This window comes from Culex quinquefasciatus, chromosome 3, assembly GCF_015732765.1.
Source record: "Culex quinquefasciatus strain JHB chromosome 3, VPISU_Cqui_1.0_pri_paternal, whole genome shotgun sequence".
NCBI lineage: Eukaryota > Metazoa > Arthropoda > Insecta > Diptera > Culicidae > Culex > Culex quinquefasciatus.
Window position 1 is genome coordinate 196,664,860 of NC_051863.1, and position 26,760 is coordinate 196,691,619.

At 36.1% G+C, this 26,760-nt stretch overlaps 1 protein-coding gene across 8 annotated transcripts in view; it reads left to right on the forward strand.

The window, feature by feature from the left end:
- LOC6031157 (septin-7) overlaps nucleotides 1–26,760 on the forward strand; it is a 63,507-nt gene that overhangs the window by 32,813 nt on the left and 3,934 nt on the right. Inside the window, exons 2-11 of one of the 8 annotated variants that reach the window (XM_038264119.1) lie at nucleotides 5,242–5,666; nucleotides 12,688–12,798; nucleotides 17,811–18,505; nucleotides 18,565–18,817; nucleotides 18,879–19,071; nucleotides 19,133–19,295; nucleotides 19,592–19,639; nucleotides 19,897–20,062; nucleotides 20,510–20,643; nucleotides 24,835–25,982. In XM_038264119.1, coding sequence (XP_038120047.1) covers nucleotides 5,331–5,666; nucleotides 12,688–12,798; nucleotides 17,811–18,505; nucleotides 18,565–18,817; nucleotides 18,879–19,071; nucleotides 19,133–19,295; nucleotides 19,592–19,639; nucleotides 19,897–20,062; nucleotides 20,510–20,643; nucleotides 24,835–25,057 — 2,322 coding nt within the window. In that variant the 5' untranslated portion in view covers nucleotides 5,242–5,330 and the 3' untranslated portion in view covers nucleotides 25,058–25,982. Of the gene's footprint in view, nucleotides 1–5,227; nucleotides 5,667–12,687; nucleotides 12,799–17,810; nucleotides 18,506–18,564; nucleotides 18,818–18,878; nucleotides 19,072–19,132; nucleotides 19,296–19,591; nucleotides 19,640–19,896; nucleotides 20,063–20,509; nucleotides 20,644–24,834; nucleotides 25,983–26,760 lie in introns of those variants that run through there. The other 7 variants (XM_038264120.1, XM_038264125.1, XM_038264121.1 and 4 more) reach the window with 7 other exon arrangements.

The window sequence follows — 26,760 nt, forward strand, 5'->3', positions numbered from 1 at the left end:
ATATTATTTGAAAATGTCCTAGTCAAGGGTTAACCCAGAAGCATCGCCCCGTAATTGATGTTTGCTTTGGTTGATGACCTCAGACTGGTTCTACTGACAGCAGTCTCTACACAGCCAGGACTCTTGTAATCTCTAACCTCGATACTTTCCTCCCTCTTAGTATCATGAGCATGAGATGAAAGACCTAGAAATTGCATTCATCCATTCATGCTGGGTGATGGCGTGCAACAGCTTAATCATAATAGCTATACACATCTATCGATAGTTATCACCTTCGGCAGCTCATCAACCCCCCCACCCTAAAAAACGAACCTTCAAGAAGGCTTTAATCACTCTCTCACACACACCGACTATTTACGCGCCGTTTAGCTCGGTGTTTAACTACTTTTCACCATTCCTCGTTCATTATGATGTGATGTGCATGCATACCTACTTCAAGTATACTGGCGTTGCGTTGCTCACTGATGAGATGAGGAGGGGAGCTTTTTGTTTGCAATATGAGAATGATGCGCCGCAGCATGTGTGATGAGGATGATGATACTGATGATGGTTGGTTGGTTGAATGATTGAAAGGGAAGCATAAAAAAAGAGCTACAGTTATCGTACAGATTTGGAACATTTTCAGGATATTTTAAGTTGTGGCACTCTTTTATGTTGGCTTTATATGAAACACTTTTATTAAAAATTCATGGTAAAATTACATCGTGGAATAACGATACATTTTGTGTCCAAAAGAAGTATAACTTTACCTCCAAAATATGTAAAGGTGATTTCACATACTCTACGTAATTTGAGGTTAAAATTACATCGAAACAGAGTTTATCTTATAGGGTTGGGTTGAATGTAAAATATATTTTGCAATATGTTTAATAAAATTTTATGTAAAATCACATGAAAAGCTTGAAAATAACGTTCAATATTAATTTCCGATAAGATTGCCCGATATCAGTTCCTCTTAGATTCCAAAATATCCATTTAGTTTTTCTTCAGTCAGTTTTCCTTCAGTTAGTATAACTCGCCTTCACACAAAGCTGTCGTTTCTGGTTTGCACCGGAAGCAAAGCAAGATCGCCCCAGCAGCTGGACACCGAGTTGCGGTTGAGGACAAAAACAAAGGCCAGCAGTGCCAACCAAGACCCCTACACAATCCCCCTTCCCTTCCCACGCCTTGTCTTTAACATCAATCCCTTCCCTACTAGCCCCGAGTAGGCCGCGGGTAATCGGCTCCCCTCCCACTAACATTTCCACACAAGATCCTCTGTAATTACTCTTAGCTTTAAGAAAAATGTAATTACAAAAGCCGACTCGGTCCTAACCAGGTCCCAGTACCGAAAAGAAGGACCTAATAAAAATAATTTTATAAAAAAAGATTGCCCGAACTCTACACTGAATTTGAGAGATCACTGTAGGTGGTTAGGGGGAAGTTGTAGAGAAAAAATTACTTATTGCATGTGGGTATGCAAACACACATACTCGCTAAACTCGACACAATTGGTTGCGAATGAGAGCTGGCTAAATTAGTTTTTTTTCTTCTGTTGATAGTTTTTTTTGTTCGAATTCCCGGCGCAACATTCCCGGGATTATACCAAAACCGGGAATTTTTCATAATTTGTCCCGGGAATTCCCGAAATAAAAAAAAACAATTTTTAGACTGGAAATTAAGATTCGGTTGTGGAAATAGATGAACAGTTGAATACCTCATAATAGATAATAATTTTAAAGCATTATAACTTGCATTCAGCATATATCAGCAAAATTTTAGTTTACCGATTTGCAAAATGCCTAGCGCTTTAAAAAAAGATTGAGATATATAGGTATATTTATGATTCAAAATAAAAATCAAATCAATTTTTTTTTTCACTAAACACTGCCATGTGGGGCAAGTCAGAACAAATGAAACGAATTAAGACACTTATTTAGCCATTTTTTGCATGATGTTTTGAATAAAAAACGAAGTTGACCTTATAGCTGTCGGCCACTATTGGAAGTACCAACCACTAGTGTCTTCCTTTTTATCTACAAGGACTTCGCCGCCCTGGGCTCCTAAGTGTTTGAGTATGGCACGGAGCGACGGCACCAAATATCCATATTTACACAAAGAATTTTTGAGCGCCCGCCGCGGGATTCGAACCAGCAAAAAAAAGTAAAAGTTGAACTTTTCAATACAAGTATCAATAAGTAAAATAAGTGTATTTATTTAACTTATGGAAAAAAATCAATTCAAAAGTGCTAATTCAAATTCAAAACTTATCAAAACATTTTCAAAATTCAAGATATTTTCAAAAAAAAAAAATTCAAGCTTTTCTGATCATGTCATAAAAAAGAAATATATTTTTAAAAGTTTATTAAATTTATAAAACAAAAAAACTTGTCGTCCTTGTTTAGATTGAAGTAGATTATCACCAATTAATATGATTGAGCTAATTCTATGATTTTAGGCATGAAAAACATAACAAATATAATAAAAAACATTGATTTTATGACTGTTTCATAAATTTCCCGGGATCCCGGGAATTTCCGGGATTCCAAAAATATTTTTCCCGTTTCCCGGGAAATTTGGACGCCCTACATGTTTCACAATTGTGGAACATCTGAATTCAACTGATATTTTTACAAAAAAAAGTTATCGGACCACTCATAAAACATAACTAAGGTTGAGTTTCGTTGGTTTCAGTGCTTGAAGTAATTACTTTGTAAAAACTCATGAAGAGAACCAAAGTTTGTTTACATTCGTAAGAAAAAAGTGTTCTGAATTTGTGGATTTGAAGGGTCAAAGTTTTTCTTCACAAACTTGATATAAAAGTCAAAATTTGCAGTTCTTCGATACAGCACTCGAAAGATCGCATGAAAAACTTTCAAATTAAGTTAAAAGCGAATCATAAGGTTCAATTATCGATTTTCTACGATTTTTTTAACATTGGCCGAACTGTAAACTGTTCCGAATATGAGGGATGACTGTAGGCTTAATTGAAAATACACGTTCATAATCCTAAATTTCGACAAAACTGAAACATTAATTAATTTCATTTAATTTAAATCGTTGTTTTAGCATATTGTGTGAAGCAACTATCCCAAGCTGAGATGTGGACTACCTTTCAACAGCTGATTAATTCAAAGTTGGGAATAGAGTTTGCTTAAAGAATCGAGTAAATTTACTGAAGGAAAAAAAGTTACAAATACCCTTCCGAACCAAGCTCTTATATAGATAGATAGAACATTTTGAAGAAGTATGCTAGAATTTTTAAATACCTTGTTTAGATATGCCACAATATGGTCGTGCAAAACAGAAACAGTTATAATAAACGTAAAATCAATAGGACGCATTACGCATAATTGTCCCATGTAATTTTTTGTCGATTCTAACTTTTGCCATTTTTAGGTTTAGTTTGACGGTTACTTTTCGAAAAACACATCAAATCTAGTACTTTGTTCAGAAACTCATTGAAAACAACGCCAAGTCTATTTGTTCTATCGTGATTTTATAGCAAGAGGATTACAAATAAGAGTGATAAACTGCCTACTGGGATGATTAGGGGCTTATGGGGCGAATAGAGACCCACGGGATAGTTATACTTAGAAACACAAAAAATGGTCGAAAAAATTCAATTGCGTTTTTCTCAGTTGCCTTTTTTGAACATGGGACAATTATGCGTAGAACGGCAGATATGGATTCCAAGTGTTGTTTTATGAATATCATTGTGAGAAAATGTATTCCTCATGTTCTAATTCTATGATTTGTTATACAATTTAAAATATATTATAACCCATGTAAAAATTGTGGTTTTGGTAATAAGTTTCCGCTTCTCCATGTCAGATTCATTTTTCTGGTAATTTCGTTTAAAAGATTGATTTTCAGTTATTCCGTTGCAAGGACCAGGCCTGCAAAATGTTTCCAACCCAGCGTACACATGAAGCAAACCAAAATGTCAGTTCACTGCTAGCGTCTGACTGTAAGCCTACTGTGTCCGTTCAAACACTGCCGCCTGACTCGTGCCGGTCGGCTGCTGGAGAATGAGCGACGTGAAAAAATGAGCTACACTCACTCAATTCGTGTCGTATGACTGACTCGTAAAATCCTCTCTAAACACTATTTTGACTATTTTTAAACAAATGAATTGTTCTAGACTGTGCAAAACACTTAAAAAAACCATAACTTAAATTCAAAATTACATTTCCACGCATAAATACCAACTTTTTGTGTAAAAACTTGTTTCTTTATGTGTGTGCGTGCAACGTCGAATGAGCGTTGGTCGACTATTGCCTCGCATTGCAGTTGCTCATTGAGCTAGGGCACTCTCGACTGAGTCGGGTTTGTTTATGTCACGGTTTTGCGGTTCAGTGAATGGATCTGAAAAAATCGTGTATGCGTCGCCGATTTTCGCGTCAGGACCCCTGACATTTTCAGCTCTGGCAAGGACGCTAATCTTAAAAAAAAAAATCTCTTATAAAAAAGCTCATCTTCTCAGCTTCAATCTGCTCTGCCTTTGAGAGGAGTCATCCTGAACTAAACACCAGTGTCCAACCCAATTACGCTTATGTCCCACTTCACACCATGCTATGCGAGTCGGCTGGTCAGCCTGGCGACTCTTGGTCACTAACTAGAACTACCGCTACAATGCAATGGTATGTGCAATAAGTGCATATTCGTGTGCGATTCCGCGAGCGCTCCCCTCCCCCACTCCACGGAATATTCTCATCTGGAATAGTAATTTGTTTCAATTTAGTCGTGTGTGTCTCCGTACCCTCCGTTTGATGATGTGTGGAATGTGTGCCTGATGGATTGTGCTGGTTGACTCTGCGGAATCCCGAAAGGACTCGATTGAAACGGGATCAATCATTGTCTTGTTTGTCCTCTTGCCTCCACCCCCCTCCCTGGTGGAATCGCGGCCTTATTGGCTTCATTCAGCGGGGCAAATTCCGATTTCGTACGATCGATAAGGGCCTGGGAAATAATGCCGCCGACGACGCGGCGAAGCTTTGCAGTGATGATTGGATTGTGATTTGCATACCATACTTTGCATTCGTTGGACGATAAAGCACTTGAAACAAACAAACGGTTCGAACGGGCGCTGCTGGTGATGATGATGAGTTTTATGAGAAGTGTGGAGAAACGAGTTCAGTGGGAAATTAATACACACACACACACCGAACCGCCCGGCCAAGTGAAGAGAAGAAAAAAGCGCAAACAGCAAGTGTGATTAATTCGAGTATAATTAGTGTGTGCCTATTATCATATTTCCAGTTACAAAAAACAGAGCGACCGTCCGGATTGCCCGGACAGATTACCACGTGTGCTGAGGTTGTGATTGTTTTACCGAAGATTATGAAAATATGAGTGCATCGACGCCAACGCAACCAGCTGGGCCGCCGGTACCGCCGGTGAAACCGATTCTGTCCTCCCCGGGCGCTTACATGGCCAACTTTCAACCGTCGAACCCGCTCGGTGGTGGTGGTTCGGGTCCAGTCTCGGGAACTCCGACCCCGGGCGGTGGTGTGGTCGCACCCATTACGGCCGGTATTCACAGTAGCAACAAAACGCACGAAAAGCCCACGATAGCGGCCCGGCCAATTCCACCTCCAACGCTGCCAAAATACTCGTCCTCGTTCAACAAGATCGACCGCGACCGGAACGAGTTCACCAAGCTCGACAAGGCGGAACGGGAAAAGGTTAGCTAAATAAACAGCAGCAGTAGCACGATGTACTGTAGCCAATTGGGCACGAAATTCTAGATGCTTATCGGCAAATTTGGCTTTATTGTTTAATTGCATAGAAATCGTTTGTGGATTGCAATTGGCTTCAGTTTGTTTTATTATTTTCAATTTAACTTTATCTAACTAAATACCTGACGACAAGTTTACAGACATGCCAAACTGTTGATTTATGATAAGTACTTAGTACAGATTGATTATGTAGTATTGCAAGTCTCGCTTAAATATTGAGAAATTACCCTTATAAATTCCCGGGCAGACGGTAATAACAAACTTCATTACATTTTAATTAAAAAAAACTGTTAAAATAACAGAAAGTGTTATGTAATCTTCTTGAAAATCAATTTTGCATAAGAGTTTAATATCAGTTTATCTTATGTTTTTGTTATGGAAGAATATCTTAAAATCTGGAGTTTTTTTAAAGGTCCAATAAACCTAATTTTCAGTTTTTGCTGTTTGGTTGTTTTTTAATAACCCCTGACTCAAGGCGGTTTCAAAAACACCAAAAAGCAAAAACTGGAAATTTAGTTTATTGGGCCTTTAAAAAACTCCAGAATTGTTATTGGGATGGTTGGATTAGTTGTTAAAATAGCAAAAAATAAAAAAATAAAAATCACAGTGATTTGTTCGAAGAATAACAAAAAATGTTATTAGTCTGTTATTACAATAACACTCGAATGAAAAAAAATCATAACGACGAATAACAAAATCTGTTATGAATAACGTTAAAAGTTATTGGCCTAGTATTTTCGAATATGTTATACACAAGTTATCTCCGTCTGCTGGGGTTATTCATCTAAGCTTTTTTTGTTAAAATGTGTTGCAAATATGCACTTAATTGAAAATTTTATGTTTAAAAATTTATTTTAAAAAATTAATATATTGATCCAACAAAACGAAACAAAAAAACAATCAAAATCGTTAAATCATTTAAATAACTAAATAGAATCATATCGACTCGATGCAACTTGTAAGTTGTTCTTTACAAGATTTCGGGATTTTTCATGCCGTCACTAAATTTAAATCAGCGTTTTTTTTAAAGATGAGATTTTTTCTCGATTTTTTATTGCGTTTGATGTTTTTAAATTTAAAAAAATATCGAACCTCGACTATCCCATGTTTTGTATGTGACTTCGAATAATCGAATTATGAACAAAAAAATCGTTTTTATTTTATTTTCTTTCTTTTAACATCAAACTTTAGTTCTGTGACCCTCATTTTAGTAAAATTTTAAAAGTTGAACAACAACATTATTTTTGAAATATTTCTTTATCGCCATTTTGACCGCCATCTTGGATTTAACAATATTAAATCACTTTAGCGTAGTTTTAGAGTCAAAGTTAAGCTCGACAATAAAAAAAATGTTTCTGTGATTCGATTACCCGAAGTGAATTTTTCAAAGGCCTTTGGACAATCGAGTCTGGACTGTATTACTAAGGACTGTACTGTACAAAAGTTCTTTAACACTGTTTCTTGAGAACATCGATTGTCTTTGGAAAAATTTAAACAATTTTTGGCTGCAATATTATTATTTTTTTTTCATTTTGCACTTTTGTCAATCAAAAATATTCCGGAAACTATTGATACGATTTCGATGTGAAAAATAAACATCCGAGGAATGTTTATATCATCATAAATGATTCCGTCCCGGGAAAAAAAATCCCGGGATTTCCCGAAAAAAAATATTTCCCGTTTCCCGGGAAATTTGTAAATTTCCCGAGAATTCCCGAAATTCAAGCGGAAGTAAACATTTTCCTTACTTTTTGATTCCATTTTTTTTATAAATAAAAAATATAATGAGAGAACCTAGCTTAATTTTATTCATTTTAATCTACTGTGCATATTGAACTAATAAGAAAAAAATCAGGTTCATTTTAGGTGTATTTCAGATAACATTTATTGTAAAACTGGGTAACAATGAAAGGATTTCATTCTGTTTTTTTATATATATATATTTTTCCAACTGGTAAGATTTGTCTCAAGATTATTATTTTGTAAAACATGTACTGGGGGTCCATTTCCATGACAAATTTTTAATTTGTTTTTAATTTTTAAGGTTGAGAAGCATGGATTTTACTCTCTGGTTTATAATTTCATTTAAAAAATTATACTTCTGATAAAAAAAATCAATTGATTTTTTTTTTTGATTCGGTAGGAGTTGAAAGACAGCATATAAAATTAGAAAATTTCAATATTTTTACAAAGTTGTATGATCTTTAAAAGCAGTCAAGCCATTAATTGACCCCAAACTCATTTTGAACCTTCAAGTTGCTGCTCTATACAATTTTGTTGCAAAATATCAATCAGAAGCAGGATAAGATCAATTTTCGATAAATTTCAAATTTCCCGGGAATTCCCGACAACAACTTTGTCGAAGACCGCAAAACGAAACGAGTTAACTCTGACGAGTTATTAGCGATTTAAAGAAGACGTTTTTATATGAAATGGTTTTGTTTCATCAACTTTAACGATAAAAAGCGAACCCTAATCGATTTCGCTCGAAATTTTCACAGTTACTTATATTGGTCTATGAAATAGAATCAGGAGTATCTTTGATGTGGATAAGCATTTTGACCGTAGGACATATTTTGCAAAATCCGGTACAACCGTTAATTTTTAACAAAAAATCGACGTGTAAAACAATAGCTGGCCTCCACAACTACCTTTCAACTCTGCGGATTTTGTTTAAATAGTTACCGATTGTCTCGGTATATGAAAAATATGTCCAGCTTTCAAAATGCTTCTGCCCCTTTTGAAATGTTGCTCCAGAATTGCCAACTCAAATTCAAATTTACACCTGATTCATTCAATTTAATTGGGTTCTTAATATTTTTCATTATAATTATCAATATCTCTCAAAAATGTCTATTTGAAAAAAATAGTGGTTATAAACTAAAAAAATGTTTACATACATTTTGGGCAAAACAAATTTAATCAAATATAATTTTGTTTTGATATTTAATTTGTTCCTAAAAACCCTGATCATAGCCTCCAACTATGCATTATCGACGTCCGCGGTAATATCAAATCGATCGATCAATTCAACTACTAGAAGAAACACAAAAGTGTATGTGTGAAACAAAAAAGTAAGTTTTTTATGGAAAATGATTTTTTCACATTTCTTCACGTGCTTTAAGATAATTGCATCGTCTTTGCTAACTGTATAAATTTTGGCAATAGGAGTTTCTATTTCATACTATTTTTTGGCGGTCCTACTCAAAATCGGGTGGTCCAAAATTAGAGCAAATGAAAACATTTTTGTATGCTTTTTCAAAAGTTTAACGTAACATATTCAAAAATGTGAATATCCATTATCGAGATTATAAGACATGATTTCTTGAAGAAAAAAAATATTCGAATTTCGGTACATTCATAGAACTCAAAGTACCACGCTTCTCCAAAGGAATGAGTTCACAGTACATTAAGGTGGAGACGCATGGTTCTTTAAATTCTATTAATTTATAGAAACCGATTTTTTTTTCAGAAAATCTTTTCTCAGAATCCTGTTATTGTAAAAAAATAAAATTGTTAAAATAAATAGAAAAATACAAACAAAATAATGGGAGTAAGTAAAGAACTGGTGAGAACGTGTAATTTGTAATTTTTTTCGGTTTATTCCGTTTAAAAGTGGGATTTGCTTTAAACTTTAGACGGTTATTTGTGTGTAAAATAATGTATTTATCCTGTTAAATGAAAAATGCAACATTTTAATGCAAATGCCTCGAGCGAAAAAAACACCAAAACCTGCCGGTTCCGGCCATCTAAACATATCATGCCACATGCAAACCACACGCCATTTGGGCATATTTCAAACCTGTCAACGTGTGACGACGACTACGACGACTATGGTGTGTGTTTTGCTTGAGTTGTTCATTAGCCTGTCCCATTTTGAGGTCATGTCGAGAAATTTCAGGTGCTCACTTCTTAAATGATAGATTATGATGTTAGGAACAATGTTTTCTTAGACAAGAAAAAATAATAAAATACTTTCTCGCACCCCCTAGTCGATTTACTGAAAAAAGTCACTTTTTTGAACAAATTTTCTAAAATCGCTTGGAATCAATACAAAAACTGTTTCGATCAGGTGTGTATTATCTTCAAACGATAGGTTTTTGTCCATAGATTAAGATGCACTATCAATATTGGACCAAAATTTAAGTTTTTGGACTCTCCCAGGCAGATTTGTGGCGAAAAAATCGCATTTTTTCGAAACTTTTTTCAGAAATGTTCATTTAATTTAGGGTAGCCTATTTTTCCCAGTAAAACCAATACATGCAGCTTGTAGGAAATTTCATGGCGAACATTTTTCCCTCTGAGAAAATGCAATTTCGACACTCCAGAGCCGAGATATTTGAGTTTTAGTGAGGAAAAAAAGTGCCAATTTTCAAAATTTCTCAGAATTCAGAAGCAAGGCCTACTAATTACACGATGTAGCAAGCATATGTCTTAAAGGTCAAGGTATGCTTTTTTATAGTAATTTTGGCGGCTGAATCCAAATCTGAAATCAAATTTCGTGTAAACAGTGATGTTTTGGAGCTACACCCTTTTGGAATGTTATTTGCGTGTTTAAGAGGCAGTTTTTGTAAATATTACTCGGTTTGTTCTAGAGGTCGTATCGAGGTGCTCCGATTTGGATGAGATGAGATGAGATGAGGGAAGTGGGGTAAAACGGGCATTGAAGTTTGAAGTTTCCAAGGATTTCGAATATGACAAAATTGAGACTAAAAAGTGCCGCTATGGATGCTGTAGGGACAATAACTAACGTTGTAAAATGTTTGTTATAGAAAAATCGAAAAACTATGAGAAAAACTGCGATTGGCCAAAAAGTTATTACCGTAGGATTATATTCCATGAAATTCCCTAACTTTTGAACTAAAAGAGTATGGGTGTTGGAGGCTGTTGCAAAAAGATATTGAGGTTTTAAAAAAATTCATTTTTAACAGTAATTTGCAAAAGCTATGAGAAAAAGTTAAACCAATCCTGGATGTCTATGGCACATTTTGAAGGGCTTCAAAGACCTTTCGAAAGCATCTAAGAGTGTTTTGAAATGATGAAGTTTTACTAAAATGCGAGCAATTTTAAGATTTTTTATGTTTTTGGATCTCAAACTTCAATGCCCGTTTTACCCCACTTCCCTTTGTCGTCGAGGGCTCATATTTCGCATGAGTTCATCTCATGTATAGACAAACAAACGCTGAAAGTTTCATCCAAATCGGAGCACCTCGATACGACCTCTAGAACAAACCGAGTAATATTTACAAAAACTGCCTCTTAAACACGCAAATAACATTCCAAAAGGGTGTAGCTCCAAAACATCACTGTTTACACGAAATTTGATTTCAGATTTGGATTCAGCCGCCAAAATTACTATAAAAAGCATACCTTGAACTTTAAGACATATGCTTGCTACATCGTGTAATTAGTAGGCCTTGCTTCTGAATTCTGAGAAATTTTGAAAATTGGCACTTTTTCCTCACTAAAACTCAAATATCTCGGCTCTGGAGTGTCGAAATTGCATTTTCTCAGAGGGAAAAATGTTCGCCATGAAATTTCCTACAAGCTGCATGTATTGGTTTTACTGGGAAAAATAGGCTACCCTAAATTAAATGAACATTTCTGAAAAAGTTTCGAAAAATGCGATTTTTCGACACAAATCCGCCTGGGAGAGTCCAAAACTTAAATTTTGGTCCAATATTGATAGTGCATCTTAATCTATGGACAAAAACCTATCGTTTGAAGATAATACACACCTGATCGAAACAGTTTTTGTATTGATTCCAAGCGATTTTAGAAAATTTGTTCAAAAAAGTGACTTTTTTCAGTAAATCGACTAGGGGGTGCGAGAAAGTATTTTATTATTTTTTCTTGTCTAAGAAAACATTGTTCCTAACATCATAATCTATCATTTAAGAAGTGAGCACCTGAAATTCCTCGACATGACCTCAAAATGGGACAGGCTATTGTTCATGCCACGTCGCCGTTATAAAAGTTTAATCCTTCCAATGGATGACCGTCACATGTAACCCGCCACTACCTGTACATAAAAGTGGTGCTTCCATTATGCTCGGCTATTATGTGTAGTACAACGCAGCTGACTGACTGACGAAGTCACGTCACACTCCTCCGATTTCCGAAACGACGAAAAATGCAAAATCCTTTTTTTTTTCTCCCTCACCTCACCTGACGAGGACTCCCAACTCGCTCCCCCTACCGGGGGCTGCGGCATTACATCTATCTTGTTGGCGAGTGTTTCCGGCGTTTCGTTGCGTCCTTTTGCGCGTCCGACACATTCAGATTTATTCAAATCGTTCCCACTTGGTTTCAGGTGGTTCCGAGGGTGGTTGGGGATTTGTATTTGTAATATTGATTTTCGAACTTTGAACGTCGTTTTGCGCTCTGCACTTTGTAATTCTATTTAATTTATAGTTGATATTATTTTAAAATGCCCTAATCCTGATTAGTACTAACTCAAAAATAACGTATAGTATTATGCCCAAGACTATTTCAAAAATTTTATACAAAAACATTGAACTATATGAAAGTACACACCTGAATTTTCAAGTTTTGCAAAATCATGCGGAAAATTTGCCAGACCACCGACTGGATCGGTTGCATGTCGTTCGTTCAGTCTACTAAATCCTCATTTACCCCCCCTACCTTAATCCCCCGTTCCAAAAATGGCTTTGTTTTGCTGGCTGCAAAGCTCTTTCACCACCACCCCCTTTTCTGTATTTGCTGGTGCTTTTCCAGTGCAGGACACACGGTTCCATGTGTGTGTGTGCTTCTGTGTACATAAGAGTATCGTCCTCCCCCTCTCTTTCTGTACATGGTCCGGTCTCCCCACATGTCTTTCCCCTTCCAAAAGCCCCTCCTCGAGTAAAAAAAAAAACCATCAACAGCTTCGAAAATTGGCTTAGCCGGCTCTTCTAATTTCGCCCTTCCGTTTTGTTTGTGCTCTTCTCCATACCTTTATTTACAGCTCCAGTCAAAGCGTGAAATGTTTTTCAAATCCGAAAGCAACAGCCCGTCGGGACCACCCCCGAATCCACCGGTGTTGGGCAATCTCAACCTGGCAAACAACAACGTTGTGGTAAGTGTCGTCGTCTGCCTCTTACCTCGTGCACACTTCTTCTATTGCTGCTGCTGCTCAGAACAATCGGAACAATCAGGGGGGGCGAGACACTTTTTTTTCCTTTCTTTCTTTTTGGAGTATGTTTGGGCAAGTGCTTCAAGGATGTTGATGTCCCCACGCGAGAGCAGCACTCGTGATGCGAACTTGATGCCAAATTAGTGCAGCCAAGTGCCAAATGATGCAGGTCGTCAGCTGGTTTTGGTGGAGACGCGTGGCGTTTTTTTTCTCGGAGAATCCTAATTCAGGGATGTGCTTACGACTTTGCCTCCAGATTGTCAGGAAGGCTAGACTCCACCGACATTGATTAACTACCAAACAAATAATCCGACTTCGACTCCACCTCTGATTCCGACTCCGGATTTTCAAATTTTGCTGACTCCGACTCCAGATAGCAAAAAGACCAAACTCTACCGATTCTGACTCGACAGCGTTGTTGTAAATCTCTGGAAAATCTTAATCAATTTTTAAGGAAATAAAAAAAATCACAAAATACAAATTAAAAACTGTTCTGCAAGACATTCAAATATGGTCAAAAGATTTGTTTTGTCCATTTAATCGCATCATTTTTTTTTTAATTTGTTTTTATGTTATTCAAAAACTTCCAAAAAGCAAAAAAAAAAAAAGACAGTTTTGTTTATTGGACCTTTACAAAAAAAACTTTATATAATTGAAGTTTAAAACAACATTTTTTTCAGTTTTTGCTGTTTGGGTGATTTTGAATACCCCTGGCTCAAGGCGGTTTCAATTAACAATTGGGTCCTAAAACCAAGCTTTAATTTGTGATATTATTGTTCTTAACGATACAGCTATTTTTTTCAAGTACAATGACCCTTTGTACGACTTCAAAGGATTTAAAATTGATTTTTCAATCTATTTCAAAAAAATAACTTTTCCGTCCTTCTTGACAGAAAAGGTCTTAATTGACAGCTTGTTCCAAGGGGACCATAGTTGATCCACTGAAAAATGTTGTTTTGTCTATTTTTGCATAAAAATGAAAAAAATCATCCGAAATGGGTTTTAATCGTGTTTTTAGCCGTTGTATATAAAAATTTACATAGGGCTTTGAGACCCTATTGAATTGATTATGATTTACACTTCAAACCTTCACCTGTATGTTGTAGGATAAAGAGGGATAAAGCATACAAAATTCAATCGCCCTATTTTTTAAATTGAGAATTCAAACACTTAAACATGCAAAAATTTAAAAATTTGAAAATATTAAAAAAAAACTTGACGGTGTCATTTGAAGTACAAAAAATTATACATTTAGAAATTTTCACATTTTAGACATTTTCATATATATATTTTTAATTGGGTTCTTCATCGCCATTTATACCATCTTGGCTACAAAAATTCTGAGCAATTCTCTCAGATTTGGGTCATTCGATTTTTTTTTGTATTTTTTTATCAGGCTTAAACTTGTTTGGTGTCTTCGGTATGTCCAAAGAAGCCATTTTGTATCATTAGTTTGTCCATATAATTTTCCATACAAATTGTGCAGCTGTCCATACAAAAATGATGTATGAAAATTCTAAAATCTATATCTTTTGAAGGATTTTTTTGATCGATTTGGTGTCTTCGGCAAAGTTGTAGGTATGAATAAAGACTACACTGAAAAAACGATACACGGTAAAAAAATTAGTGATTGTTAATTTATTTTTTTTTGTCACTTAAACTTGATTTGCAAAAAAAAAAAACACTATTTTTAATCTTTTTTTTTATTTGTTTTAGGGGATATCAGATGCCAATTTTTCAAAAATTTCCAGGTTGTGCAAAAAATCTTTGACCGAGTTTTGAATTTCTGAATCAATACAGATTTAAAAAAAAAATCGAAATATTGGTCGCAAAAAATTTTCAACTCAATTTTTCATGTAAAATCTAATTTCAAATAAAAAAGTACTTTAGTGAAATTTTGATAAAGTGTACCGTTTTCAAGTTAAAGCCATTTCAGGTAACTTTTTTGAAAATAGTCGCAGTTTTCCATTTATTTAATTAGTGCACATGTGTGAAGATTTTTTCGAAAACAATATTTTCAAAATTTTCAAATTAAGACTAACATTTCAAAAGGGCGTATATTGAATGTTTGGCCCTTTTGAAATGTTAGTCTTGATTTGAAAATTTTGAAAATATTGTTTTCGTAAAGATCGGAAAATTTTACGAACGTTTCATATTTTAACTTTGCAAATCGGACAAGTAATTGCTGAGTTTTCGACGTTGGAAAATGGTGGGTTGTTTGGGTGAAACTTAGAAAACATCAATTTTCCTGTTTTAAAAACCTTTGCATGGCAATATCTCAGCAATTAAAGATCGTATCAAAAAAGTTCAAAAAAGCAAAATATTGAGAATTTTCTCAGGTTTTCAAATTTTTTTTTTCAAAAGTGGGCAAACATGTGCACTAATTTAAAAAAATGAAAAACTTTGACTATTTTCATAAGTGTTACCAAAAACTGGCTATAACTTGAAAGTGGTACCCTTTATCATTTTTTTTTTTTTGAAAATTTCACAATGATTTCATTTCCTTTACATTGAAAATCGCCAATAGTTTTTTTACATTGAAAATCGGAGAAATCGTTGCAAAGAGATCGTCAGTAGATTTTTTTCATTTTCAATTCATCTTGGCAACTAGGTATTTGTCCGATTTTCAAAGTCAAATATGATAATTGTAGGGATTTTTCCTATTGAAAAACTTATAATTAAAATTGAAACTTTAATTGACTTACTTACAAAAAATAACTCTATTTTTTCTACCTGGAATTAACCCTCAAATAACGTTATCATGAAACGGTTCGTTTTATAAAATAATGTTTAGTAGGGGAAATTCTCATATGTTTGGCAGGATAAGCACGCCAATTTTTTGATTTTGTAAAACTTTGATAGAAGCTTGCTTGCTCACTTCCTATTTATCACTTAAAACTAGAGGTGGGCAAAAAAAGAGCGAACCGCTCAATGAGCCGGTTCACTGAAAAGAGCGAACGAACCATGGCTCACAATAAAAGAACCGCGGTTCTTTTTCAAATTCCGGTCTTTTGAAAGAACCGGCTCAAGATGGAATGATTTTTGTTATAAATATAAGTTATTGAATTTCCAAAAAATGTAGTATTAAATTTGTTTTGGAAAATTTCAATGCTTAAAAAAATTAATACCAAAAGTAAATGAATTTCAAAACAAAATGAAGTAAACTTTTCATTGTACAACTGATTGTACATTAAAGTAATACCGGAATACAAATTTGAGCATTTCAAATTGCATAATTTGTCAAATATTACCAAAAATCTACTGAATATTTGAGAAATTTCGGAAAAAAATAATCATTTTGTCCGATTAAACGTTAGCGTTTATAGACCTTATCTATTAAATCAGAATGTAGAGAAGAGTTCACATAATATTTTCTCCAAATAAAATATCAGCATTAGTCTTTCAGAAATAAACGCAATTTTAAAATCAATATCAATTTTTCCAGCATCCTAGATTTCAGTTTGGATGCCATTCAATTACTCGAATGTTTAGTTTTGAGTAGAAATCTTGACATAGAGACCACCAAAACATATGGTTTTCAAGGGCATCTTCTCGTTTTCAGATTTATTTATTTTATTCATCAAATATGGCCGTTACAAACATTTTTCAAACTTTATGTCACCCCTCCCCTTCAAAATCGGTCCAAAAATTCAGGGGGCAAAACAATATTTTTTTTCAAAACACTTCCAAATTTTAATGGAAATGGAAGTCTTATCAACTGAAAAAATTAAAAAGCATTTTGGGATCGATCAAAAATATTTTGAATTTTTGTGAAACTCCGTTTGCACAGTAATGCAAAAAGTTTTTTTTTTGGCTTAAAAACGGTTCATTAATACTTCGATATTTTTAAATCTAATGATTGCAATGCAACTGGGGATGTGTAAGATGCATTTTAAAACTCTTTTTTTATTAAAATGTTTATACCATAGCTTGTTATTTTTTTGCTACTTTGGCCAGAGTTGAGGGACATAGTAAACTTCAAAAAATGTTTGGTACGGCCTAATTTATAAAAGTATAATGTGAAATAACTTATAAAATCACACGATTCTTGAAAAAAAAAAAACCCATTTAATCCAAATTTTGAAAAAGAGCGAAAGAACCGTTCAAAAGAGCGGCTCTTTTTAAAGAGCGAACGAAAATGAGCGGCTCCTAAAAAAGAACGGTTTTGCCCACCTCTACTTAAAACGCTTTTATGAGAGCTATAATTTAACGTCCAAGTGCTGATATTCCTTACTTCTCTATTGTTTTTTTTAAAGTGAAACTATTTTTTATTTTATTTTAATTCTTTATATCGCAGTAAAAAAAATCCGCACTTCTCTATGGCTTTGGCTGAATTAATAGTGCAAAACGCCTTCTTTGGACAAAGAAAAGATACGAAAAATAGGGTTAGATTATATCCAAGTTTCTTTTCATGTCAACATTAATCACTGCAATTCATCCGAGAATACAGCGGCCAATCCTACTGCGTTGTGTTTACCGCAAATAGGATTCTGTGAACGGACCACATTTCACAGAACCAGCAGGGAAGACGGATGCGTAGACCTACCGTACCAAACATCCTGATGTTACAAAAAGTTAAAATTTAAAGTTGAAATTTTTATGATGAAAAAACAAATGTGAAGGCCTCGTGATTTATGTACGATCCCTTATTGGTCCTGGTGCCTTGGCCATGTTTAATTTTACAACCTTGTAATTCACTCCATCATTTAAAAAAAAAGTGTTTTCCACTTGAATAATGCCAAGACATTATCCTTCCGTTGAATTTTGTCAATTTTTTTTTTTGTTATTTTTATCTAGATTTTTTTTTAACGATAATTCTTAAATATTTTTGTTTAGTTACATCTTACAAAAAAGTGTCTCGAGTTATTCCAAAAACTTACTGCAAATCATCACATCATACAGCTTAATATTCATTTTCTAATACTGATTTTATGATTTCCGACTCCTTTTCGCAGAATAACAGCGCATCGCACCTAAACAATGCCAATTCCACCAGCGACAAGCATTCAATTAACTCGCATACTAACAGCGGCGGCGGCGGCGGCGGTGGCCTGCCTTCTAACAACTCGGTCTCTAACATGAACAACACCAACAACAACAACCACAACAACAATAGTATCAATCACAGCAGCAGCGCCACCAGCAACGGAACGAACGGCGGCGGCGTCAACGGATTGGCCAACAGTTTGAACAGCATTTCGTTGAAGGAGAAGCGGGACGCGATTTTGAACGCGAATCACCACGGGGATGGGCTGCTGATTCAGAACAACGGCCACCACGACTCGAACAAGATCCTGAACGAGCGACACGAAAAGGAGAAGCCGGTGGTAAAGTCGAAGCCGAAGGAGCTGGACGGGTACGTTGGGTTCGCGAATCTGCCGAATCAGGTGTACCGGAAGGCGGTGAAGAAGGGCTTCGAGTTTACGCTGATGGTGGTGGGCGAGTCCGGGCTCGGCAAGTCTACGCTGATCAATTCGATGTTCTTGTCGGAGGTGTACCACGCCGAGCAGCATCCGGGCCCGTCTAAGCGGGTCAAGAAGACGGTCGCGGTCGAGAGCACAAAAGTATTACTGAAGGAGAACGGGGTGAACCTGATGCTGACGGTGGTGGACACGCCCGGGTTCGGCGATGCCGTCGACAACAGCAACTGGTAAGATATTTTGTCTGTTTATTGGAGTATTGAGCTGATTGTGGGTTGTTTTTTTTCAGCTGGATCCCGGTGGTAGACTTTGTCGAGAGCAAGTACGAGGAGTATCTGACGGCGGAGTCGCGCGTCCACCGGACGGCCATTCCGGACACGCGCGTGCACGTGTGTCTGTACTTTATCGCCCCGTCCGGCCACGGACTGAAACCGCTGGACATTGAGTTCATGCAGCGGCTGTGCGATAAGGTCAACATCATTCCGGTCATTGCCAAAGCGGACACGCTCACGCCCGAGGAGATTACGGCGTTCAAGAAGCAGGTTCGTCTTTGTTTGTCTGTGTTTTTTAGTGATGCTCAACTAACGTGACGATGTTCCGCAGATTCTCAACGAGATCGCCCAGCACAAGATCAAGATCTACGACTTCCCGGAACCGCTGGAGGAGGAGGAGGACGCCAAGACGCTCCGGCAGCTGAGAAGTCGCGTTCCGTTCGCCGTGGTCGGTGCTAATGCAATCATTGAGATTGACGGACGCAAAGTGCGCGGCCGTCGGTATCCGTGGGGTGTAGCCGAAGGTTTGCAATTGTTCACGTCGTCATGTAGAACATCATTGTAATTCTAGTTTGCATTTTTCAGTTGAAAACCTAGATCACTGTGATTTCATTGCACTCCGAAATATGGTTATCCGGACACATTTGCAGGACCTGAAGGATGTGACCAACAACGTGCACTACGAAAATTACCGCTGTCGAAAGCTGGCCGGTCTCGGCAACGACGGAAAGACCAAAATGAGCAACAAGTAAGTCGCGTACCTCAAACCCAACAACACCAACATCAAACTTTCCCGGCTAACGGACCTGTAAATATAGATCAAAAACTTTCCTTCAACTACTTTCACACCCATCGGAACGGCTCGGATGAGCGTGAAACGCAAATCAAACACAATAGTATCAAACCAATCAAATGTAGTTCAAACCCTTTTCCTCACACACCAAAGCCGCCCCACCTAATTCGACTAATTTGCGCGCGCAAAACGCTAGCTCTCCAAAACTCAAAATTCACTCTCATTTACCTTCACACCTCTCACCCATTCAGCTTATGCAATATTGGAACGATTAATGCAAACTCATTTGGTACTGGATGGTAAGTCTTTCGTTTCGTTTCTGCTTTCGACAAATCGCTGTTTTCCTTGAGTTTAGTGTTCTACCTACAAACCTGCTTTTTCTCTTTCTTTCTCTGAGTGTATCGAAATTGACCATAAACGCCAAATTTGCATGCCTGCTTCAAAAATCCATCAAAAAAATCTATCTCATCACTTTGTTGCACATTGTAGAAAGCCCCAATTTCGGAAAATTCGTCACACTACCTTTTTCATAATCTCGCACCCGTACCACCCGCAGGAACCCGCTGGCCCAGATGGAGGAGGAAAAGCGCGAGCACGAGTCTAAGATGAAGAAGATGGAGGCGGAGATGGAGCAGGTGTTCGAGATGAAGGTCAAGGAGAAGAAGCAGAAGCTCAAGGACTCGGAGGCCGAGCTGACGCGGAGGCACGAGGAGCGGAAAAAGGTGAGCGCGGGGGGCTGTGACACTGTTGTTAAGGATACCTCACTCAGGTCTTGAAATCGAGAAAGAAAGGCAACAGTTTTTAAATTTGCTAATTCTTTTCAAAGGTCGTTTAGATCGGGGTTTTTAGATCACATGTTTCCAATTACTTGTAGTTTTGAATGAGGAACATTCTTAAAAATTGTAAAAAATAAATGTTTGTTTCAAGAAAGAGCTAAAGAATGTAATTCAAACCTAGCCGGCAGTGAAATTAAGGGAAAGTATGGATTGAATCAAAGTTTGATTATGCTGATACTCTTTGCTGAATCGTTTACTGACATCAACTTTAAAAATGTCGAGTATTGTAACAGATTGAACTTAAAAAAAATTATGCCTTAATACTTTATTCCAAATCCAAAAGAATAGTCAAACAAAGAATGATTACAATGACAAATGTTCATCTCTCACCAGGCACTGGAGCTGCAAATCCGCGAGCTGGAGGACCGCCGGAAGGCGTTCGAGATGGAAAAAGGCGAGTGGGAACAGTCGAACGGCGTCACGCTGGAGGATCTCCGACGCAAAAGCCTCGAGGCAAACAGCAAAGAGTAAGTCAACGATTTTCTTTCTTTTTTCAATCTCCCACCCACATTGAGATTCTTTCTCAAGCCTGAGAAAAACCGAACAAAAAATAATGGAACCGCTTCCTGTCTGTGCTAAAAACCAAACTCACCCTCTTTCCTGGTTTCATGCGAATCCTTCTATTTATTTATTTTATTTTTCAACACACTAAATTCACTAATTCCCAAGTTTGCCACATACACCCCTACCAAAAGTGCTGCACTTTATGAAAACGCGAGGCAAATTCGCACTTTTTCTTTGGTCCGAGCTGCAAATCATATTATAATTTTTGAAAACAACTTTTCACCCACATAAAAGGTGAGAAACAATCTCGCGTCGAAAGGTGTTAGTAAACTGCTGGGATATAATATTGTTGTAATCACGTTTTTAAGTCATATAACGTCTGTGCCTTTACTCAAGCTCAATGGAACAAAGCAATTTTGTTGTTCGGAAATGGTTTTTGTGTTTCAAATCTGTGTGGTTTCACTTTTACTCTCTATTTTGCCTATGGTTTACAAACTGCTCTACTTCCCTTTAACTCCAACTTATATTCGCTTCACTTTTCTAACACCTCCTCAATGACTCATCCCTCGTTTCGTTATTTATCTTTCAACCGGTCACCCCATCTGTAATCCTTCTTTTTTCTCTCGAAAATCATTCGCGTTTCTAGAAGAAGAAAAAAAAAACACTGACTTTTTACGATGTTCAACCCCACAATCTCTTTCAAATATGCCCCCCTCTAATTTGCTCTGATGTCTCACATTATGTTTAAACGACGTTTTCTTTATTTTCTCTTCCTTTTCTTTAACGACACACTTATTTTCCAAATCTTTTTGTGATTACGAAAAAAAACCAAACCAATCGAAACCCTTCAATCAATCCGTGATATCAATGTTGTTTGAATGCCATTGATTCGAATCCGCTTCAAAAAAAAAAAGGAAAAGAAATTTTTGTGTGAGTAATCCATATCTGCTGCTGACTCTCTCTCTCTTTCTCTTTTTTAACCTCTCCTTAACGCTATGTTTGCTGATTTTCTTGCTATTATTTCGATTCTGTTGTTGGCGTTTCAGTTGCGTTGTGATTTGGATTTTGACCAGTTTTTTTACGTTGATAAAAAAGAACACAAAATTTGCAAAAACGTACCTTGTACTCGCTCTCTCTCTCTCTCTATTCTCTATCCCTAAATTCCTCCTAGACACTGCAAAAACATTGAAATTTTCCCTTACATTAGATATTCTTTTTCCTTGGTTCAACGTGTTTAGTTTTGTTGTCTGAGTTTCTTAGGTTTTCCTTTTTTGCGTTGGTTTCTTTTTTTATGGTTTTTCTTAGATAGTGAGAAATGCGTCTGCTCGGGTTTCCAAGTGGTGTGCGATATAGTGCAACGGTGTTTTGCTTGCTATTTATAAGCAAAACTTTGTTATTGATATGTCAATGCAATGAAATTCTCCCAAAATTATTTCTTCAGATTAAAATTTCGTATTCTTTTATATTCTCAAAATTTTCAATCAAACAAATCTTTTGTGTATTTTTTACCTTTTCACAGCAGACTTTTTACCATGAAATAAATTCTATTGACAAAAAATTTGAAAAATATTTCCCGCAGCCTAATTCATCCATATTATGTTAAATTTTCAATGTTTCCACTAAGAATATATTTTCTGATAATGTTTCAAAATTCAATTATCATCAAAAATAAAAAAAAAATCCATATATTATGAATTTCTAATTTTTTCACAAAATACCGTTTTTTTTTGTTGCGAAAATTCTAAAATTTTCCTGGTTTGCAATATGGATATCAAACGAAGCGAAATGTTGAATGTATTTTCACTTGTAAAATACTCAAATTTTCACAAAAAAAGGATTTAAAATTTGAGTATTTTGAAAAATTACGGTGTTTTGTAAAAAATTAGTGCATATTATGAAAATCCGAGTATTTAAAAAAACTGTATTTTGTGATTTTTTTTGTGTTTAAAAACACTCTAATTAAGTTAAAATGCCTACAAAATTTCGCGAATTTTAAAAAATTAGGATATTTTTTTAAATTTTTGCTGTTCTACAAAAAAAATGATGGGGTTTAATGCAACATTTGGCTTCGTTTGGTACTCAAGTTGTAAATTATTAAAATTTTAGTATTTTTCGAAAAATACGTAATTTTGTGAAAATTTTCAACAAAAAAAACTGTAATGAAGTTAAAATGCATGTTTTTTTTCTTCGCTTGATGCCCATATTGAAAAAATACGGTATTTAGTAAAAATAATAAAAAAAGTGAAAATGCATATCAAATTTCGCGACGTTTCATACCCATAATACGAATTATTTTTTTTTGTATTTCTGAATCAAAAATACGTTATTCTGTTATTTTTATTAAAGTTTCTACTTTGAAATTTACTATATTATTTGAAAAAATAAATATTCTTAGTGAAAGCTTTGAAAATCTAGTTTAATATGGTTGGATTAAGTCAATTTCGAAAACAAAATATTAAAATTGAGTGTATTGTCAATAAGATTGTCGTCCCGACAACTTTGATATTTTCGAATAATAAGAACCATTTTTGTAGGACTGCTGCCAGAGTTCTAAGGACGAACCATTGGTGGAATATGTTTACTTTGGTCATAGGAAAGGTCCTATCAATATTTACTGTCGATAAATGCCAAGTGGTCCCATGTGAATTTAGTCTAATTTTGAATAAAATAATTGCAAAAATGTCCTGCTGTTATTTTTTTAAATAAGAAGAGTTGTTGAACAGATATGCGTTTATGAAAAATACGATGCACCAGAAAATCAAACGTGTGTTTATCACCATAAAAAAAAATAAAATAAAAATCGCATGAAATCGGCCAATTTGGTAGAGAATTACTCAGCGAGTAAACAGCCAAAAAATGCTTATTAGTCAAACGCGTATTGTTATGGACATGAACGCAAAAACTGCTCACAAGCAGTGCTGAAAATGTCAGGGGTCATGACGCAAATTCGGCGACGCTGACACAAATGTGTCATCTCCATTCACTGAATCGCAAAACCGTGACATCAGAAAACCCGTGAATGCCCTAGCTGTGGTTGAGCAGCTGCAATGCGTGGCAGAAGTCGACCAACGTTCATTCGACGTTGCACGCACACATATACAGAAACAAGTTTTTACACAAAATGTTTGTATTTATGCGTGAATTGTTTAAAAATAGTCAAAATATTGTTTAAAGAGGATTTTACGAGTCAGTCATATGACACGCATTGAGTGAGTGTAGGTCATTTTTTCACGTCTTTCATTCTCCAGCATCCGGAACGAGTCAGGCGGCAGTGGTTGAACAGACACAGTAGGCTTAAAGTCACAAGCTAGCAGTGAACTGAAATTTTGGTTTGCTTCATGTGTACGCTGGGTAGGAAACTTTTTGAAGGCCTGCTCACGGGGTAAACTAATCATAATTGTATGCATATAGGACATTTTTTGAGAGCATACTAGACGCATATTTATATTAACAATTTCGACATAAAAACAGAATCTAGCGCACCAATTAATCGCCGCAGAGAGAGATCGTTGCAGTGCAATGTTAGACGTGTTATGTGGTAACGAAAAATGTTGACATTTTTTCACGGGACTCTCTCTGTGTGGATATTGAAGGGACCGTCGAGAGCGGGAGGTTTCAAATAATAGAACGAAAAATCAAAGCATGCTATTTTAAGGGACTGAAAAATTAATTGACAGATGGAGGTATTTTGGTCTTTTTACGATCGCCTTTGTCTAATTCTAACTTTTGGACTATTTATGATTGCGAATTTTTATTCCTTGTTTGATTCAATTTAGTTTTTTTTTTTTTTATAATTAAAACAAGCAGAAAACCATTGCACTAAGCCCCTACATCCGAGCAGACCTTTTTGATAGTCACTTGCAGTAAACAATTAGATACCGTTTTGTACATTTGTATATTGAACCTATGGTTGATGGAGTGTCTGAAACTGGTCAACTGTATGGTGTTTGCTTTAGTATACTTTCTTATATCCAACCAAGTTTTTGTATGAGTGAAAATTATAAAATAAAATACCGCCAAGCAATATCGAACAGTTACTGATGTACAAAAACAACATACCCGCCCTCCCTCTCTGAACCACCTGCCCCACCTTCCCCCCAAAACACCACACCCCTGGTCAAAAAACCATCCATTCGAATTGGACCATTTTGCAGGACCGCGTCACTTGCATCAAGAAGTTCCGATGAGTCCAAGGGCAGGCGCGTGTTTGGATCGCTGCTGCGTAGGCACACTAGCTTCGGGGCTCCCGATTCCGCCCGTGGCGGATCTTCCTCTTCTACTTGTACCAATACTACTACTACTACCACCACCACCACCATCACTAATAGTAACAATTGCACGGTACCACCTAGTCCGCAAGAGAATAACGAATCTTAAAGGATCTGACCTATACCTAGGTTGAAAAAATGTGTGAGAAGTCGAGACCAATTTTACCACCCACACCGTCACCACCAAGCTAAAACCATGCACACATTCTCTGCTGGCAGGGCTTTCTCTTGAAAATTTACATGTAATAATAATATCTATGCGAACGGCGCAAGACACGATAATCTCCATTTACTGTGTAATATTTAGTACTACTAAAAGCAAGCTCACTAATTCAGTTTAGTTGAACGTCACTTGAGATGTAACTCTAGCATTATAAATCGGAGAGATCGTAGAGGAGACAGCGGATGCAAATAAGTATAGCAAAATAAAACATTAAATTGTGCTAACGACCACAAACAAAATGGAACAAATGCGCTACTTTTAGTAGATTTGCACCAAACTAGACTTAACAATGCAAAAAAAGAAAAACATGCTAACACACTTATCAAGCAAACCACATTTATACACGTAAAACGAGCTGTGCAGCAGAATTTCTCCTCGCGAAAAGAAAAAAAAACTCACTTACCGCGTGCTCTCTCTCCCTCACAATTACTTATTAGCGATATTACTTACAAACGTAAACAAACAACTCAATCAATATTACCACTTTTTATACTCGCTTGTTTGCATTTTTTGTTTTCGATTAATTTAGCTCTCTAAACATCGTTTCGATTATTCTCGTTTTGGTTAGTGGACAAATAATACCGCATAATAAAAAGAATCAGGACACTTTATAATCTCGTGTACTCATATCAAATAATACCGGAATTCAAGTGTAACGCAAACAACAAACTCGCGAAAGGGATTCAATGTACACAAACGCATTCATTCGCACACCTCTGTCATGAATCATGTGTTCTTTTTGTGTTCTTTTGTTGTTGTTTTCATTTGGGACGAAATAAACTTGCAAATGTATCTACAAAACAGAACCAAACATATCGTTATTGTTTTCTCATTCATCATAAACATATCATCATGGCCGTCTGAATCGAACATATTTCGTCTTCTAATAGTCTAATATTCTCTAAGTCGCTTCTAATCATAAACTTCCTTTTCATTAATATTTGTTACGTGTAGTGTAAGTCATCATTTTAACTAAAAAAAAAAGCTAATTTTAAGTATTCATCACTCACTCAGTAAGTGCTGCATTGTTGCTGCATGTTTTCTCGTCTAAATTGTGCACCCTCGACGATGATTCATTCAATTAGTTCCCCGAAAATTGTTTTAGTATAGTCAGTAGTAGTTTTGGTTTGACACTACCCCTCCCCTCTCTCCTTCTGTCTGTGTTTTTAGCTGTTGATTGTTGCTGCTTGTTAATCTGCTATCCGAAACGTATTCCAAAGTATTTGTTGTGGCTGTGTTTGTGAATATTAATAGCTTAGAGTGTTCGTTTTTTTTTTTAGTGTAGACTACCTAGATTGATTTTGTTATTATTATATCCCAGTATGTTTCCACGAGCCGAAACCAACGAAAAATGAAAAACAAATGTTTTGAATGCACCTCACAATTGGACCTCCTACCCCCACCCTTCGCGGAACGATGTGTAAATTAGAACGATCCACCATGCGCTGTTAATTGTATACGGTTGATTCTCTTTCAATGTTGCTGAAATGTTTACAGGGAATCGTTTTCTTTGGTCAACCTCTCTCATCAGTCTTTTTATTTAAGCTCTACCTGGTAAAATTCGATATAGTTTTGTTTTATTTACTTCA